At 39.9% G+C, this 17,016-nt stretch overlaps 1 protein-coding gene across 4 annotated transcripts; it reads left to right on the top strand.

Annotated features, from left to right (window-relative positions):
* The first annotated feature begins 282 nt into the window (after positions 1-282).
* On the top strand, positions 283-14,079 carry LOC103713942 (putative clathrin assembly protein At2g01600). 4 transcript variants are annotated; one of them, XM_008801001.4, is made up of 15 exons: positions 284-523; positions 671-740; positions 858-955; positions 3,753-3,891; positions 4,010-4,137; positions 4,281-4,373; positions 4,536-4,586; positions 5,633-5,698; positions 5,795-5,860; positions 6,074-6,154; positions 6,250-6,330; positions 9,613-9,771; positions 9,844-9,928; positions 10,009-10,130; positions 13,384-14,079. In XM_008801001.4, the coding sequence occupies exons 1-15, from the start codon at positions 434-436 to the stop codon at positions 13,729-13,731; spliced, it is 1,677 nt and encodes a 558-aa protein (XP_008799223.2). In that variant the 5' UTR covers positions 284-433; the 3' UTR covers positions 13,732-14,079. The 4 variants fall into 4 exon arrangements, with proteins under 4 accessions (XP_026663042.2, XP_038981723.1, XP_008799223.2 ...); XM_008801002.4 differs by having other exon boundaries at positions 286-523; positions 9,844-9,919; XM_026807241.2 differs by lacking the exon at positions 5,795-5,860 and having other exon boundaries at positions 283-523.
* Positions 14,080-17,016: the final 2,937 nt, after the last annotated feature.

Genomic DNA, 17,016 nt, shown 5'->3' with positions numbered 1-17,016 from the left:
ATCGCTTGCAGAGAACTGCCACACAAATCAAAACGCTCCAAACTCCATCATTCATAGTTTGCACGGATCTCAAAGGGGTCCAACAATGGATTCGAAGGATGGTGAATCCTACTTTAGCGCGAATGATACAACTCCGACCCTCTGATGGAGGGCCCCGCCGATCATCAACCCTTTGATCAAATCCTGTTGCTACCGTACAAAGTACAGTAGAAAATAAGGATAAATATAATAATGCGAGACGGGGTCGATCATTTTTATCGCCACGAGGGCAAAGACAAGGAGACAGCAGAGAGCCAGGGGGGCGTGTGCCAGGGGCGCGAAAGCCAACACGTAATCTGCTTTCAAGAAAATAGAAACAAAAAAGTAAAGCCGAAAGGGACAGTGCGGTTGAGGCGGAGGCGGAGGCGGAGGCGGAGGCGGACGAGGAGGGCAGATGGGGTCGCTGCAGAGCTGGCGGAAGGCATACGGTGCCCTCAAGGACACCACCACCGTTGGCCTCGCCAACCTCAACAGCGATTTCAAGGTAAAGATATAGATAATTTTTGATAGATATTCTTGATTTTTTTCCCAATCCAACAAGAGAAAACAATTCCGAAACCCTCAAGTAACTCGAATCCGATCTGACTCCGTCCGTTCCGATCCGCGTGCTGCTGCTGCTGCCTGATCGGAGGACCTGGATGTTGCCATTGTCAAAGCCACGAATCATGTGGAGTGCCCACCCAAGGAGAGGCATCTCAGGAGTGCGTTTCGGTTCCCCGTTCCTTCTTCACCTTCCCCTCTTCTTTTTATCTTCTTTATTTTGGTCTTCTTGACAGCCATATCGTTGATTCCCACCTTACCCTGACCCTGGTGTTCAGAGATCGTGGCGGCCACTTCCATCGCCCGTCCCCGTGCCGACGTCGCCTACTGCATCCACGCTCTCGCCCGGCGGCTCGCCAAGACCCACAACTGGACGGTAATCCTTCCGCCCTTCATCCGTTTCATATTCTATTCTTGTTTCTGTCGCTCACCGTTGCCGTGCTCGCTACTAATTCTCTTAGGCACAGCCTCATTCATCTTTAGTTGTTATTTGGTTTGGTGCTTTGTTTTCTCAGACATTTAATGGAATATGAAGGGACAGAATTGGTTATCGAGTAGATCCTCTTCTGAAACCTGGATGAGCTTTAGAAGAACCTTTTCTTTTGAATGAGTGAACCCTTTACTCTTCGAAGTCACTTGTGCCTCTTGGAAGGCACAAGAACAAGGATTTAAACTTGATGTTGAGTCCCTTTACCATTAAATATTCTTGAAAATAATTCTTGATGCAAATTGGGATTAACTGTTATCATCTTTTACAATGTGCATGGAGTGAGTGCTCTAATGGCATTACTGTGGACAAGGGAATGCTTGCTTTGTGTTATTGGGACATTAAGAAAAAAAGAATTTATCACAACCTTTAAATTTTGAACTTAAGCCTTTTTAATTCAGCTTAATTCTATATGTCACAATGAATATATTTGCATTCATTTAAATATTTTAGAAAGTCTTCTCCTCTAAGGAATATTATGTAAATTTTTGAGAATATATTTGCATTCTATTAAATATTTACAGAGCCTTTTCTAAGGAATATTATGTAAATTTCTGAACTATCTTAGGTGCAAATCTGTGAAAAACATTCTCCAAAGTTAGTAATTCCTGAGATCATGAAGCATAAGGAACATGATACTGCCACGGAGGATTGCTGTTTAATGATTATATGTATGATTACTACTTGCCAAGTTTCATGAACCATTTTTTTCCATGGTCTACAACCTTTATGACTTTCAGTGATTTGACACTCTTCTATTGATGCAAGATGTTCACATATCAGCTAGAAAGGATCTTCTCTACAGCACTTGAAAGTGGCTGTATCTTGGTTCAACCTTATGTAGCTATGGTTCCTTTAAATGGAGCTCATCTTTAGTTTGGCAATCAATCATGTATCGTTAAGCTTTTAAAAAACTGCCTGACTGCCTATGTGTGACCATCATTCGTGTCAGCTACACTGTTGATTGTGTAGGCCTATCTGCAGACTTTATAAGACTTGCCTAGCATCTTGTTCTATGTTACAGGACCCCAAGTGAGTCAACCTTTGCACCCTTTATGACATGGAGATCATAGTGGTTTTACACTCTTCTGTTGATGAAAAGTGTTTATGTATCAGCTCAAAAGGATCTTTTCAAAAATTGTCATGTGGTATCACTCAAAAATAGCTATGTCTCATTTTGGTAATATGAAGTGATGGTTCCTCTAGATGGAGCTCATCATAAGTTTAATGATCAATTTTGTCTTAGTTCAATTGTATGCGGTTATGGCTTGTGAAACTTATATTGTTAGTTGTGTAGGCTTATCCCTTGACCATATAAAACATCCCCGGATCTTAGCCTACATCATAGAGCCCCAAGTGAGCCAATCCATGTCCATTGAGGGGTAAGGCAAGTGCAGGAGTTTGTAATATATCTATGATGACCTGTAACTTTTAGAGATTTGAGCTACCATCCTACGAATAGGGTCTGGGTTGCAAAATACTTACGAGCCATCAAAGTTGAAAATTAACAGTAGAAAGCTTAATATAAAACATGGAGAGTGCTCAAAAACCAAAATTTAAGTATTTCATATTTTAATGTATCGAGTGGTCACATAATGGACATTTTCAGATAACATAAAGGGTTTGCTTTCACTTTGACATGGAACTTTCTGTTAGGGTGTATCCTAAAATTTTATATCATACTTATAGTGTGTTTTCTTAGTGTATTTAACTATTCAATTTATTTTTCTTGACAGTGGAAAACTGTGTACTTTTTTGCTACTTGATGAATTGATAAGAAATTGTTCATATCCTTTTAGTCTCTAGGCATTTAAGTATTACATATTATCATTAACGGTGTGGTTTCTCAGCTTCAATATTTAGTTATGCAAATGATTGATCTTGAAATTGAAAAACCTTCCATTTGTGTATCACTCGGTGCGTTGGTAAGACATTTCTAATATATTGATTTTGATTTTTGACTCTAAGTATTTTAAGTATTATAGATTAGCATTAATGGTGTGGTTTCTCATTCCTTGCTTTTTGACAATCGAGGCCATCAAGATGTGGCCAGCTGTAGATCATAATCTAAAAGGAGGCTACTTCATAGGATCGAGCAGATCGTGTTTGTGTTTTTTTTTTTTTTTGGGGGGGGGGGAGCCTACTTAAGAGGAGAAGAGAGAGTGGTGGATTAGAAAAGTTGTAAAAAGCAGAAGCTACTGGTAGAGATAAAAGAACAATTAACACCCATATGACCTTTCTGGAGATTCATTCGTTCAGTCATTCATTCGTTCGCTCATTTTTGCAAGCTTAAGGCTGCATTATGTTGCAGGATAAAGGGGGGGGGATGTTAAAATGGAAGAAAAATCCCTCTTGCTACATTTACTCCAGTTTAACCTGTCAGAAACTAAAAAAGCAACCTATTTATTTCCAGGGTAAGATTGGTATTTTTTTTTAAAAATAAGTTGATCTACTTTTTGCACTTAACACGGAATAAACTGCTCTACCCTATATAGTGGAATAATTTATTCCATGTTAAAGAGGAATAGGAGTAAGTTAATCCTTTTACTCCGAGCTAACTTATTCCATAACCAAATGCGACCTAGGTGTCCCACTCTTTTGTTGATTTTCTTCCTTAAAGTCCTCGCATACGTTGGTGGAGGTGATCCTCACATTATGATTCTTATTTCTATCATTGGTGCTGCAGGTGGCGTTGAAGTCACTCATAGTTATCCATAGGCTTCTTAGGGAGGGTGACCCTACATTCCGTGAAGAGTTGCTTAATTTCTCCCAAAGGGGACGCATCCTTCAATTATCAAACTTCAAGGATGACTCGAGTCCTATTGGTTATTCATCTTCACCTGCAATAATCATGATATGAGAGCACTTCTTTAGTTCGTAGCAGAGATCTTAATCCATTATCAATCAGAAAGTTGATATCATTTTATATTTATTACTTTGCAGCTTGGGACTGCTCTGCTTGGGTTCGCAGTTATGCATTATTTTTAGAGGAAAGACTAGAATGCTTCAGGATTTTAAAATATGATGTTGAAGCTGAGCGCTTGATAAAGCCTGCTCAAGGGTCTGAAAAGGTATAGACAGTTATGAATCTGATCAGATTCTAATGTTTTTTATTTTACTCCACAAATAATCTCATGGCTATATACGCTGTTACCTTTTATGCTATGAAAAGTTTTGCCCCTTTTATGAATGTTTTGATGCATTTTGTTGTCAGGGTCACAGTAAAACTAGAGAATTGGATACTGAAGAGTTGTTGGAGCAATTGCCTGCTTTACAGCAGTTATTATATCGTCTTATTGGCTGTCATGTAATTGTTTCTGCCACTTATCTAGAATCATAAGTATGATTCTCGAATTAATAGATAAGAAATGACCAAGGGCTTATGAAATTGTAGAAGAAAGGTCATCTGTTTTTCTGCAAATTATGGTGATTAATCCACATTAATATTGGTTTCTGTTTTGATGTGCAGCCAGAAGGAGCTGCTGTTAGCAATTATGCGGTGCAGTATGCCCTAGCTCTGGTAAGCCTAGCAATTTTAGCCATCCTACAGTTTTTACTTCGAAGCTTGCTAATTCCAGTTCAAACAAATAACGATCCATTGATGGTGCTTCTCTCAGAGATATCAGTTTTTTTAAATGCTTTATAGTTATGACCATGGAATGCCGTACCGGCCCGTACCGGCCGGTACGGGCCAATACGTACCGGTCCGGTCCTAGACCGGTACCGGAACCACTAAAAAACCGGTATTTTCTGGTTTTTTAGCCGAACTGGCTGGTACGGATGCGTACCGGCCGGTTCGGAGCCCGTACCGGCCGGTTCGGAGCCCGTACCGGCCGGTTCGGAGCCCGTACCGGCCGGTTCCGGCCTCGTACCGCCGGTTCGCACTGGTACAATATTTTTGTTTTTTTAGAACCACAGCGCGAGGCGCTGTGGTTTTTGAAACCACCGCGTACCGGCCGGTACGGTACCGATACCGGCCGGTACGTACCGGACCGGATCGGTACCGTACTGGTCCGGCCGGCCACCGGTACGCCGACCGGTACTGGTACGGCGGACCTTGGTTATGACACTGCATTAAAAAACTTTTTTAGGAACAGTAAATAAACTGAGAATTAGTACTATAAGCAACTGCCAAAATGCTTCATCCACATCATATTTAAATAAGCTGGCTGTTGAATATCCAGTTACTTTGGATGACGTTTCATTATTTTCCATTACTTGAAGTTTGAGGTTAGCTGTACCTATTATGTTCTGAGGAGAAAACAAATGCTTTGATGACTTGTAACTTCTAATTATGGCTGGCATGGACATGCAAAAGCTAGGATCTATTTGAGGATATTGTCAACTCATTTATTTAGAAAGAGATTGAATAGTTCTTGTGTTATTTCAATATTCTGTCATATTTTTCTTTTCTATATTAAGATCCATGAATAAAAGATAATACCAAGATTCAATTCTGGTGCACACGACCTCTATGTACGGTCCTCCATATATTCTGCAGCGTTACATGAAAATATTAGAAAATTAATATTTGGCCATGTTTCTTTTGGTATCATATGCTTTCAGGTATTGAAGGAGAGCTTTAAAATTTATTGTGCTATTAATGATGGAATTATCAACCTTGTTGATAAGGTATATAATATTCCCTGGTTCTTCTGATCTTATATTTGAGGTGATTCACAAAGTGTTTCAATAAATTGTCTTCGATGTCTTTTTATTTCATTTCAGTTTTTTGAGATGCCAAGACATGAAGCAATTAAAGCTCTTGAAATCTACAGGAGAGCTGGACAACAGGTAGTCCTGCCATCTCATATTTAAGTACATCGTGCTTTGTTTTTGTACTCAACCCCCCTTTTTTTTAAATGTTAGGGTTCTTTCCAGGTGAACTAAATTAGAGGTCTCCCCTTAGAAAGAAAAAAGAACAATGTAGAGTTCTTGTTAGGGCACTGCAACAAGCATAGAGGGTCTGTAAATGTTAGTTAATAATGTTGTTTCTTGACCTTGCAGGCTGGAAGTCTTTCTGATTTTTATGAAGTTTGTCGGGGACTAGAACTTGCTAGAAATTTCCAGTTCCCGAAATTGAGAGAGGTAGTATTGATAGTAACATGGTTCTGATGATTTTCACATCTTCTTTGGGCTATTATTTGGATGGACAACTCATTTTCTTAATAATCATCTTGCAGCCTCCACGATCATTTCTTGCAACCATGGAAGAATATATAAGAGAGGCTCCACGAGTGGTTTCAGTTTCTAGAGAGCGATTGGTTAGTTAATGTATCCCTTTTTCCTTCCAAATTGATATTAAATCTTTGATGTGCATTTTAGTTGATTGAAAATGTTTTATGTATCTCAAATTGCTTTCAGTACCAAAGGAATATGTTTATGAATGTCTTTATTTCCTGCTGGATATGCCTTTGATGTATGTGCTGGTGTCATATTGTTCTTACCATTTTCAGTCAGTGCAGTATCAGAGCACGGCTCTACTGATTTTCTACTATGCATGCTATGTGAAAATTCAACCTTGTAAGATAGAATCTTTGCAATTTGGTGTTGCTAGTAACTAGATAATTCATAAATTTGAAGGAAGATATAAGTTAACATATAAGATCGAATTTTTCCATTATATGCACAATCAAGGTTTTAAAAACCAGTACCCGACCTGATTACCCTCATCGAGCAGTAAGTAGACCAGCCTGGAGGGCATATCGTTTTTTTTTTTTGAAAAAATTAGTATGGTACCAGCTACTGACATGATACAGGACTGTGTCCCATGCCAGAACAGTAAGGTACGGCTCGTACCATCCTGTTCCGGCGGTTTTGAAACCTTGTGCACAACAATTGTTTCTTCAATACCACAAAACATGTATTGTAGATTATAGGCATCGTTTAAAAAACTATATTTGACTCTTACCTTTCATCATGCCTCTAGGCGAAACACTCTAAGAATTCTTCTGGGCTATAGATGACTTTTGTGGAAGGCTTATTTGAGTCTTACCTCTCATCATTTCTTTAAGTGAGACTATAAGAATGCTTGACGCTAACTTGTAAGACTATATGCAGTGATACATACATATTCTGCAGAGAGGCTTATCTAAGATGTATGCCTTTCGCCTTTTTTAATACCCTTTTATGGGAATACTTGATTGGCTCTGATTCTATCAGTTGGCAAATAAAAATGGAAGAAATAGTTATATATATATATATGTATATATGTTTATGTATGTGTATATATGTATATACATATGTATGTGCAATATATGTTTATATATATTTATTTCTCTGTGGACTCATATGCTAAACTTAAATACTATAGGATGTGCTATTGTACACTTAAAGCTTTATACAAATGTTGTGCACAATTATAGTGTATATCAAGTAAGATTGAAGTATTGACATACGAGGGAGTACCGGCTGAGAGTTGGTACAGCTAGTAGTGTACTAAGGACCATATTGACAAAAGGATCTAAGTGATACCTGTTGATACGGGTGGTACACCCTTGATACAATGTTGTTGGCCTCCAAACTTTGGTTTTGGGCTTTTTTTTATCTTGTTCTCTTAACATATGTTTTTGTATGAAATTTGGTGGGATATTGAGTTAATTGTCCTAGTCGTAGTTTCCTAACTATGACGAGTTTAAGAATCTAGGGACTAGGACCTTACTTCTCCCTTCATTGTTTGTAGCAACTGGCTGGATTTCGTATAATTTTCTTGTGAATCATGGGTACACTATACCATGTCAAGCATCTAATGCTTTTCATAATTGAAAGTCCAAGGTCCGTCGAACTGATATCGGAATCCGTACTGGTTGGCGCCCGGTATGGTTCGGTACCATACCGAACTGGTAGGGCATGCCGGTCTGTGAATTTAAATTCTCAAAAAAATTCACAAAAAAATTAATTGATAATCACTCTTTTCGAACTTTTTCTATGAATTTAAGTTTAATTTTATTTTTTTATTTTTTTATGATTTTTTGATGTTTTTATGATCCTGGTTTAACCTAGATGATGCATCTTATTGCTTTAAAATGATGCAAATTATAAAATGAACAACATAAAATATCCTCAAATCAAGTAGTGACGTGAAAATTAAAAAATAATTTAATCAATTATATACTTTTAAAGTCCAACATACATACCAATATCTAAAATTGGGTTGAGTGGCGATGCCTTTCATACATATCCGAATTATCAGCACAGTTAAGAGGCACATCAATCCACCCCTCTAACCAAGCGGCGTTATAGTCTTGTACATTTATCCCATAAGGAACGCGCGCCGGGTTATAAGCACTCTCAGATCTTTCGCTGAAGCTCTGGCTCTGAGAGGTGTTCTCTAGTTTGGATCTCTTGTTGAAGTACACATTATTTAGCTTTGGATCCTCCTTCTGATAGCCTGAATCAGTGTTGTTTGTGGATTTTTTGGAAAGGGGAAGGGGCGGAGCCGCTTTCAAATAGCGTTGGAAAGGCCTTCTCGGGCCTTCCCAACGACACCTGATGCCTTTAGTGGCAATAATGCCATACCCAACACGGTTCGAAACTGGGTTGACTCAGTTCGAAACGGCTGGTGCCCGGTTTGCGCGGAGTCAGCACCAAACCGGTCGATTCCGGCTGGTCCAATAGCAGTTTTGGGCGAAACCGAATAGAATCGCCAAATCGACCCGGTTTCACATTGGATTGGCTTCGTACTGCCTGAACCGGTGGTTTGGCCTGATTCGGCAGATCCTGATTGAAAATGGTTCGTTGTACTGGCCCGAACCGGACGGTCCAGGACGTACCGTATCGGTTCGGTACTGGTACTTGATATGGGTGGCGTACCGACACTCGGTACGCCGAAAGAATCATGCACTATACTGTACCGTACTGACATAGTACTGGTGTGGCACCGATACGAGGTTCTGTATCGAGACGACGAATCTTGATTGAAACTGTTATGGTTTTATTGCACAAAATCTTTGCTTTAATATGGAGGGAGAGGTAAGAGATATAAAGGTATGGTGGGAGCAAGGTTTTAAATCCTATAGGACAGGTTGTCCTGGTTTTCTCATGGAATGGGACATGCTATTGTTCTGCCCCATCCCGACACTTGGGACAGGGGATGTCCTAAGATGTGCCGATTGGAATCTTGGGATGATGGCGGAATGGTTTTGCTCTGACACTTGGGATGGTATCTCATCCTGATGCCCCATGGGATGTATCGCTGCTACCTGAGTCCTTGGGTGGGAGTATCTCCATGGGGAATGTGGGTCCTAGTAAAAATGGTTACGGGTAGTGGCTAGGCAGGTTTCTTGTTGGTCATATTTCATGACAGGCTATGAAACTTTAAAGTCCTAGAAGGTTGTTTAGAATTATGCCAGTAACATAATCGAGAAATTGGGTTGTAATCTAATTTCTGAAATTTGTTTCTTTTTTTTTGTTAGAGGCTTGATTTATTTCATATATTTCATCAATTTTTATCAATCAAATGCATAACATTATTTACTAGTATATTATTCTCTTGAGTAATCATAGTTACTTCAAACAAATTAAATGAAGTTCTTGTTTTGAGTTAGGAATTTCCAGAGAGGCTTCTTTTGACATACAAACCAGAAGCAAATCCTGCTCCCTTGGAGGAGGAAAAGCCATCACTTGATGAACCCGAACCAACACCATCAAATGTTGAAGTTGCATCTCCTCGTAGGGCAGTTACTGAAGATACTGGGGACCTACTGGTCAGTCTTTAAGAAGATTGTGTCATTGTCTTGTCTATTTCTACATCATTTATAATCTGTTCCTGATCACAGGGATTAAATGAAACGAATCCTGATGCATCAGCAATAGAAGAAAGCAATGCATTAGCCTTGACCATTGTTCCATCTGGTGTGTTTGGTTATTTCTTGCTCTGTAGTGCATTTATAAGTTGTTTATCTACGTCATGGTTAATATTTATTGTGGGTGACTTTTGGTAGGTGGTACTATTTCCATTGATTCTGGTATGGCGCAAGAAAAAGGATTTGATCCATCAGTATGGGAACTAGCCCTTGTTACTACACCCAGTAGCACCAATTCATCTATGGTTGAAAGCCAGTTGGTTGGTTCCTTTGCATTCCTCTTTATTAATATTACTAGCTAATTTGATTATTTTTTATGGCATCATGGAAATACTTTTTTTTGATGGAATAGTTTGCATGATTGTCATTACATGTGGAACCTTAAAACCTTAAATCTTCTAAAAGCGTTGCAAAACTATAGTTAGAGTCAATCGGTCCTTTGTTCTTTTTTTTTTTAAATATTCTTTTGGAGAAATATGGTGGAATGTGCAGCCAATCTACGATTGAACCCAGAACTCTTCCGGTGCATGCGCTAAGGGGAAAGGTTCAAACCCATTGAGCAAGGGGCTCTTTGGACCCTTGCAGCTCAAAACATCTGCAGGTTGAGCTGTAGGTGCAGTGCAGTCAAATGCTTGGAGGACTGCATCCCAACCGAACGCTGCAAGGTAGGATGCGGTCCACCTGCAGCTAATGCTAAAAAAGTACAGCTTGACTCATGGTCAAATTGCGCTTGAGACAAGCAGCTGCTTCGCATGTATCTCTCCTTACCCATTTCTTCTCTCAAATCATGCCCTAATTGCATGCCTGCTTCCTGAGCCCCCCACCCTTGGCATTGTCATTGCCCTTGCCCTCTCCCAAGTCCCACCTCACCTTCCCTCTTGCTCGAACTTTGTTCCACCACCCTGGCCTACCTCAGTAGCTCCTTGCATCATCTAATCTCCACCATGGTGCCTTCTCCTGCCTTCCCTTTCTCGATTTGCCTGACCACCACCATGTCACCGTTGCCAACCTCACCAGCTTCCTGCCCTTCCCCGACTGACCTTCCACTACGGTGCCCTTGCCCACCTCACCTTCCCTCCCTTCTCCGGCTTCCACCCCATCATCATCCCTCGCTGACCTTGCATGCTTCTTTTCTCGTTGGACGTTCCACCACAATGCCCTTGCCCACCTTGCCTTCTTTGCTTGACCCATCCTCCACTCTGTCACCACTAACCACCTTGCATTTCTCATCCCCAGTTGCACTAACTTTGCCCTAATGTTTCAATTGTTCCCAGTGTCCCTGCCCCGCCGATCTATTTTCCCTTCCTCCATGTGGTCGTCTCCCTAGTACATCTTATTTTTGATATCCTCATCATGACCTGGTCTTCTCATTTTTGATGTCTCCAATCTGATATCGCCTTCAGAATTTTTTATTCTTTACTTCTGTTCACCATCCAAACAAGCGAACAACTCCGCATGGAGCTCAACCTGCTTGCAACTCAAGCTGCATGCAAGTTGAGATGCATGTGGAGTTCAGTTATAGGGTTCCAAACAGCCCGTAAGTGCTCTTGGTTAGTCTTGTGGTCTTCAGGTTTAACTTATTTATCATTTCCTGAGATAAGGTTTTAGTAGTATTATGGTCGATGATGGTCCTTCACTGCTTACTGCGTACCGTAATTGTTGCAGATAATGTTAAATCTCAACAACTGCATACTACAGTCATTATGCATCGGTAAGTATCTGAACATCTAAGGTAGCCTAAGGAATCTCAAACTTATTGTCATCTACCATGTCATTATTATTAGAAGATTTCCCTCAAAACATTTGTAAGCATCATGCTTAATGTAGTCATCAACCTGCAGCCCTCTGGTCTAGACTCCCCAAGTGCAACATCTAATGTTATGTTTCGGGTCTTAACTCATAGTGCAATCTCTTCATGGATCTCTTGCTTGATGGCATATAACCTTGTTAGTAGGAGATGTATTGAGCAATACTTGCCTAAGAGTTCTGCCTTGCCTACTAAGCATAATGGACCCATTGTTATTGATAACCTCCTAAAGGTTCATGGGGTTAGCTTCTTGGCTTATAGGACTTGCTTATAAATATCATCCACGATGATTGTAGCATGCGTGGACACTTGATCTTAGTCCCTAGATTTGGAGAGAGTCCTACACCATATCTAGGAGAGGAAAAATTGTCTGGAAGTATCTTATGTAGGCTTAACAAGTCTAACCTCAAGATGTGATTCCTTATTGACTTGTTGCCTTGCATCAATCCCGTCAATTCTTTAGTGGAGGATATGATCAGACTGTGAGCACTTTCTGTTTGATTTATCTCTTATTTTGTTCAAAGTCGAGAACTTTTTCCTGGCCTTTTTGGACTTCGATGGTTTGAAATTCTTTTCTGAACAGATGTCACACATTTCAATTTGGCGGTAACGAACTTCAATTTTTAGTTCTTTGTGTTGTTTCCACTCAGATCTGTGCTCCCAGATTAACTAGGACTCATTTGGATCAAGGCAACCTGTAAAGTCATCCATCTCAATGTGACTCATGTTTTCTTAGGACCCACATACTGCTGAAATCAACTTAATGCTCAGAACCTACATTTGGTGTTCTATATGGTTACCTAGGGACCAGGGACGTTCTCCGAGTTGAATCCCTTAAAGTTAGACCTCATTTTGTTGCAACCCACACAGCATATGTGAAGATTTTAAATAAAGTTTGGGCCCAAATACAAAGGGATATCATCATTGGGCCCAGTGGTTTCCAAGGTCTGAAGAACAGATCGTGCTGTTGGATGGTATGTCCTGTACCAAGGCATACCTAGGTATGTGCACATGCCATACCAAGGCATATGATGAACCACGAGCCGATATGTGGGTGTACCATGATATGTACTGTGTTGATACGTGATCAGTGTGCTCTCCTGGTATGGTACTTCAGGTCTAGGAATAGGATGATTTGTAAATGATGCTCTGTGGTGGTCTGTAGGACCCAAAGTGTTCACCATAGTGTTTAGGCCATTGTGTTGAAGAAGCAAATTTAACAGGTCTTTCAATGGTCCTAAGCATCTACGAAAATTTTGGCTAGATGATATGTTTGGAATATTTGTAAATGGTCCTTTTTTGATTAGATTTGCATCCTTGATGGCTCTCTTCAGAGAGATACCAAGACATACACAAATAAATTGAATGCATCTTGCAAATGAAAGCACATGTGTGTTAGACTTCATGACAAGGGCAATGGGGAAAAGATAAAACAAGAGCGAGTCCCTGTGAGTAGTACTTAGGTGCTATCAACATCCAAACTATGCTTATCATCTACTTGTCTCTACTTAGTTATACCCATGTTAAGTTTCCTTATGCATCAATTATTCCAATTCTGGAAATTTTACTCTTGGGGAAGACTAGACTTCAGATACACCTCTTTTATTATGTTTGCTGTTTAAGAATATATCAGGCAAAATGATCTCTTTTAATATGTTTGCTGTTTAAGAATATATCAGGCAAAATGATCTGTTGATAATTGGCAGGGTGATAGTTTTGACAAGCTCACATTAGATAGCCTCAATGATGAGGCTGCATCTAGACAAATACGGCAGCGGCAGCAATTCCATGGAGCACCAGCTCCAAATCCATTCTTGTCAACTGACCCATTTGCGACGTCGAACCAAGTAGCTGCGCCTCCGGCTGTTCAAATGGCTGCCATGGCTCAGCAGCAGCAACAGATGTCAATGATGGTGCCGTCAAATCCGTTTGCTCAGCCTATCTCTCAGCAGCATATGGTCATTGGGGCTGCATCAAATCCCTTTGGTGATGTTGGTTTTGGAGCTTTCCCAGCAAACGACAAACAACACCAGAGCAATCCATTTGGTACATAACTGCTGTAATGTGTGCACTGCCCGTATTTCCCACCCCACACCATTTTTTGTGTGCAATATCTTGTGCGAATTGTCTGTGGGTAATAGCTGCAATGTGTTGTTCGGATTGGAAAAAAATAGTAAGTACTTAAATGTTGTATAAAATGTATAGGAGCTACCAGCAAGAGCATAGGTGCTGTACTAGGTCAAAGAGTCGCTGGTTTAGGGAATCAAGCACCAGGTAAGCAGGCTCTTAGGACGATGAACAATGATTAGGATATGTGCAAGCATAGTTTTCATTCTTTCCAGATATTTTAAATTGTCAAAATAAATCTTGTCATGTGAAATTTGAATCGACGAGTTCACCACTGAGTAGTCCGTCTAACACTGAAAAGTTCCTAGTGAACCATTCTGGGTTCTGATGCGTAGGTTCTGGATCAGATGTTTATGATGCCATGATTTTTGGTCAGGGACTGAAAAGTTCAGGCAAAATTATGAAGCTAACCATCTGCTTTGCATTAGTTAATAGATCATAAATTTGCATCTTGAATTGTCTTTCTTTAATGTCACAACAGATTTAAATTGATTTATAACTAATCAGTATCAATTATTCAATAATCACTTTTTTTCAATTTCAACTATAACAACATATGCGAATATTTCTAATCCAAAAAGAAGTTGCAGCCACAGTCAGTCGAGACTTGTGCAAATGAGCATGGAAAATCATCGTGCTTTAACTTTTTATTAATATACTGAATAGAATATAGAAAACATGATAAAAGATATGTACCCATCCATCTGATAAGTATTACTACTATTATTGGTATCCGCTCAGTTGCATTTAATAGATGCTACTACGGATTATCAAGTTGAAATTGTGAAATTGTGAATTATTTTTCAAAGAGAAGTGCGTGAAACCTGAAGTTTTTTTAGATACCCATTTATTTCTTCAATCCTTAATCATGATTAACCAAAGCTCCAATATCTTTTCAACGAAATGCCGCTAAACTAAGCGTGACTATTAATTACATCCGTACAATATAAAATACTATAATAGCATATTAATCTCTACTATCATAGGGCAAGCTGCATGTCTCATGGTTTGCATGTTTCCGCTCCCTTGTATTGGTGTCTATGAGGTGAAATTAATTGGAGTACATGTGTAACAACCCAGGACCTCACCCAAAATGGCTAGCCGGAAGGTATTATTTGGGTTCCTTGATCCTGTATAAGTACCCAAGATCTATCCAGCGAATAACCGATGTGGGACTAAACACACGCCCGCATGGATCCTCACATACTCCCCCCGTTTAAGCCCTGGCGTCCTCGTCAGGCTAAGGGTTCAAATCTATTCAAATCTAATCACAAACACCACGATCAGCCCGTGGTCCGCTCTAATAGATTCGTACTGCAGTGTCCCCTAGTTCACATAGATTATGGGTCGGGTCCGCTCTGATACTATTTGTAACAACCCAGGACCTCACCTAAAATGGCTAGCCGGAAGATATTATTTGGGTTTCTTGATCCTGTATAAGTACCCAAGATCTATCCAGCGAATAACCGATATGGAACTAAACACACGCCCGCACGGATCCTCACAACATGCTACTGGATCTAATTGAGTCCATCTTGTTGATGATTATGGCCATCCATTGAAAGCTCTTTATTTCTGAACAAAGCACCACTGCAAAAATTGTTTCCACTAACTTCCTCTTTCATATCTTTCACTTACATTACCTCCTAGCTGGATTCTCCCATTTTGAAGACGTTGTATGCTTTCAAAATTCCAAATGTTTTTTTTTCCTCTAGTTATCTTGTTCAATTCACACATCCAATTATTTTGCCTTCTGAGTTCCCTCTCCTAATCCGGAGACGCCTCCGATTTCCCCTCCGCCGTTGGCCGAGCGGAAGCTTCACGTTGAACGCCTGAACCGGCTCATTCAGCGTCCCGACCGACACGATAGGTTACGTCTCGGTCCATTTCGGATTATTTAACCCGGTTCAATCATCCGGGTTAGTTTAAAACTCCAACCCGCCTGCCATAGCCTCCCGGCCTTCCCCTATAAATATCCCCTCTCCCCCGTGGCCGTGGCAATCCGTTGGATCACCGACTCCACTATTCTCCACTCTTGACCTTCTTCGCTGCGAATTGAGGGGGCTAAGTTGTCGTTTCTTCTCCGGTCGCTCTGATCGATGGCGAGAATTCCGTTGTCTCTTCCTCGACAGCCCCGGTTCTATTCTATTCTAGTAGAATCTATTCATTTCTTGATTTTAAATTTTCTTTCAACAAGTTTCCTCTCCCCTTTGCTCCAAGAATTCGAACGGGATTTGGTTTCGGGTAACCCTAATTATTTTAGATTTTCTTTTAAGAAGTTTCCTCTCCCCTGTGCTCCAAGAATTCGAACGGGATTATATTTTTTCTTGAGAAAGTTAACCCTAATTATTTTAGATTTCTTTCAAAAAGTTTCCTCTCCCCTTTGCTCCATGAATTCGAACGGGGTTATATTTCTTCCTGAGAAGGTTAACCCTAATTATTTTAGATTTTTTTTCAAGAAGTTTCCTCTCCCCTTTGCTCCCTTTGCTCCAAGTGTTCGAACGGGATCACATTTCTTCTCGAGAAGCCAAATTTAATCTATTCCTTTTCTCTTCGTTTCTTTATCATTGTCTCTTCCTCTTCCTCGTTATCTTTTGGCATAGTTGCTTTTCTTTTATTTTCTTTTCCCTTTCCTTTTCGTTTGAGGACTTCTTGATCTTCGAATTAAAAGTCAATGAAGTTCCACCGACGCGTTGATGTCTTGAATTTTTTAATGCTATCAGTCGTTAATTTCGTGAACTTAAAGATAGTATCTTTAAGATTTCTTTCCGGCCTTCTTGAAATTTCTACGATTTCTCGACTTTGACGCAAATGTTTGCAATTACTTCAGTCTTTCTGTCATTGATATTGTCATCTGAAAGCTAGTATCCTTCTGATGTCTCTTTTGGGTTTTCTTGAAATTTCTGATTTCCCAACTTTGACAGAAATATTTGCAATTATTTTAGTTCTATGACTAATTGTAATTAAAACTAGTATCTTCCTGTTGATTGCCTTTTGGTTTTCTTGAAATTTACCTCTCTTTGACACCAATATTTGCAAGTACTTCAGCCCCATTAGTCATCGATATTGTCATCTTAAAGCCAGTGTATGTCCAACGATTGCTTTGGGGTTTTCTTGAAATTTCTACGATTTGCCAACTTTGACAGAAATATTTGCAATCACTTCAGTCCTATAAGTTGTTGGTCTTGCCATCTTAAAGCTAATATCTACTG

Source organism: Phoenix dactylifera, chromosome 4 (genome assembly GCF_009389715.1).
Source record: "Phoenix dactylifera cultivar Barhee BC4 chromosome 4, palm_55x_up_171113_PBpolish2nd_filt_p, whole genome shotgun sequence".
Classification (NCBI taxonomy): Eukaryota; Viridiplantae; Streptophyta; class Magnoliopsida; order Arecales; family Arecaceae; genus Phoenix; species Phoenix dactylifera.
The sequence above is the reverse complement of the archived record's forward strand: the minus strand, read 5'-3'. Positions and strand labels throughout refer to the sequence as shown.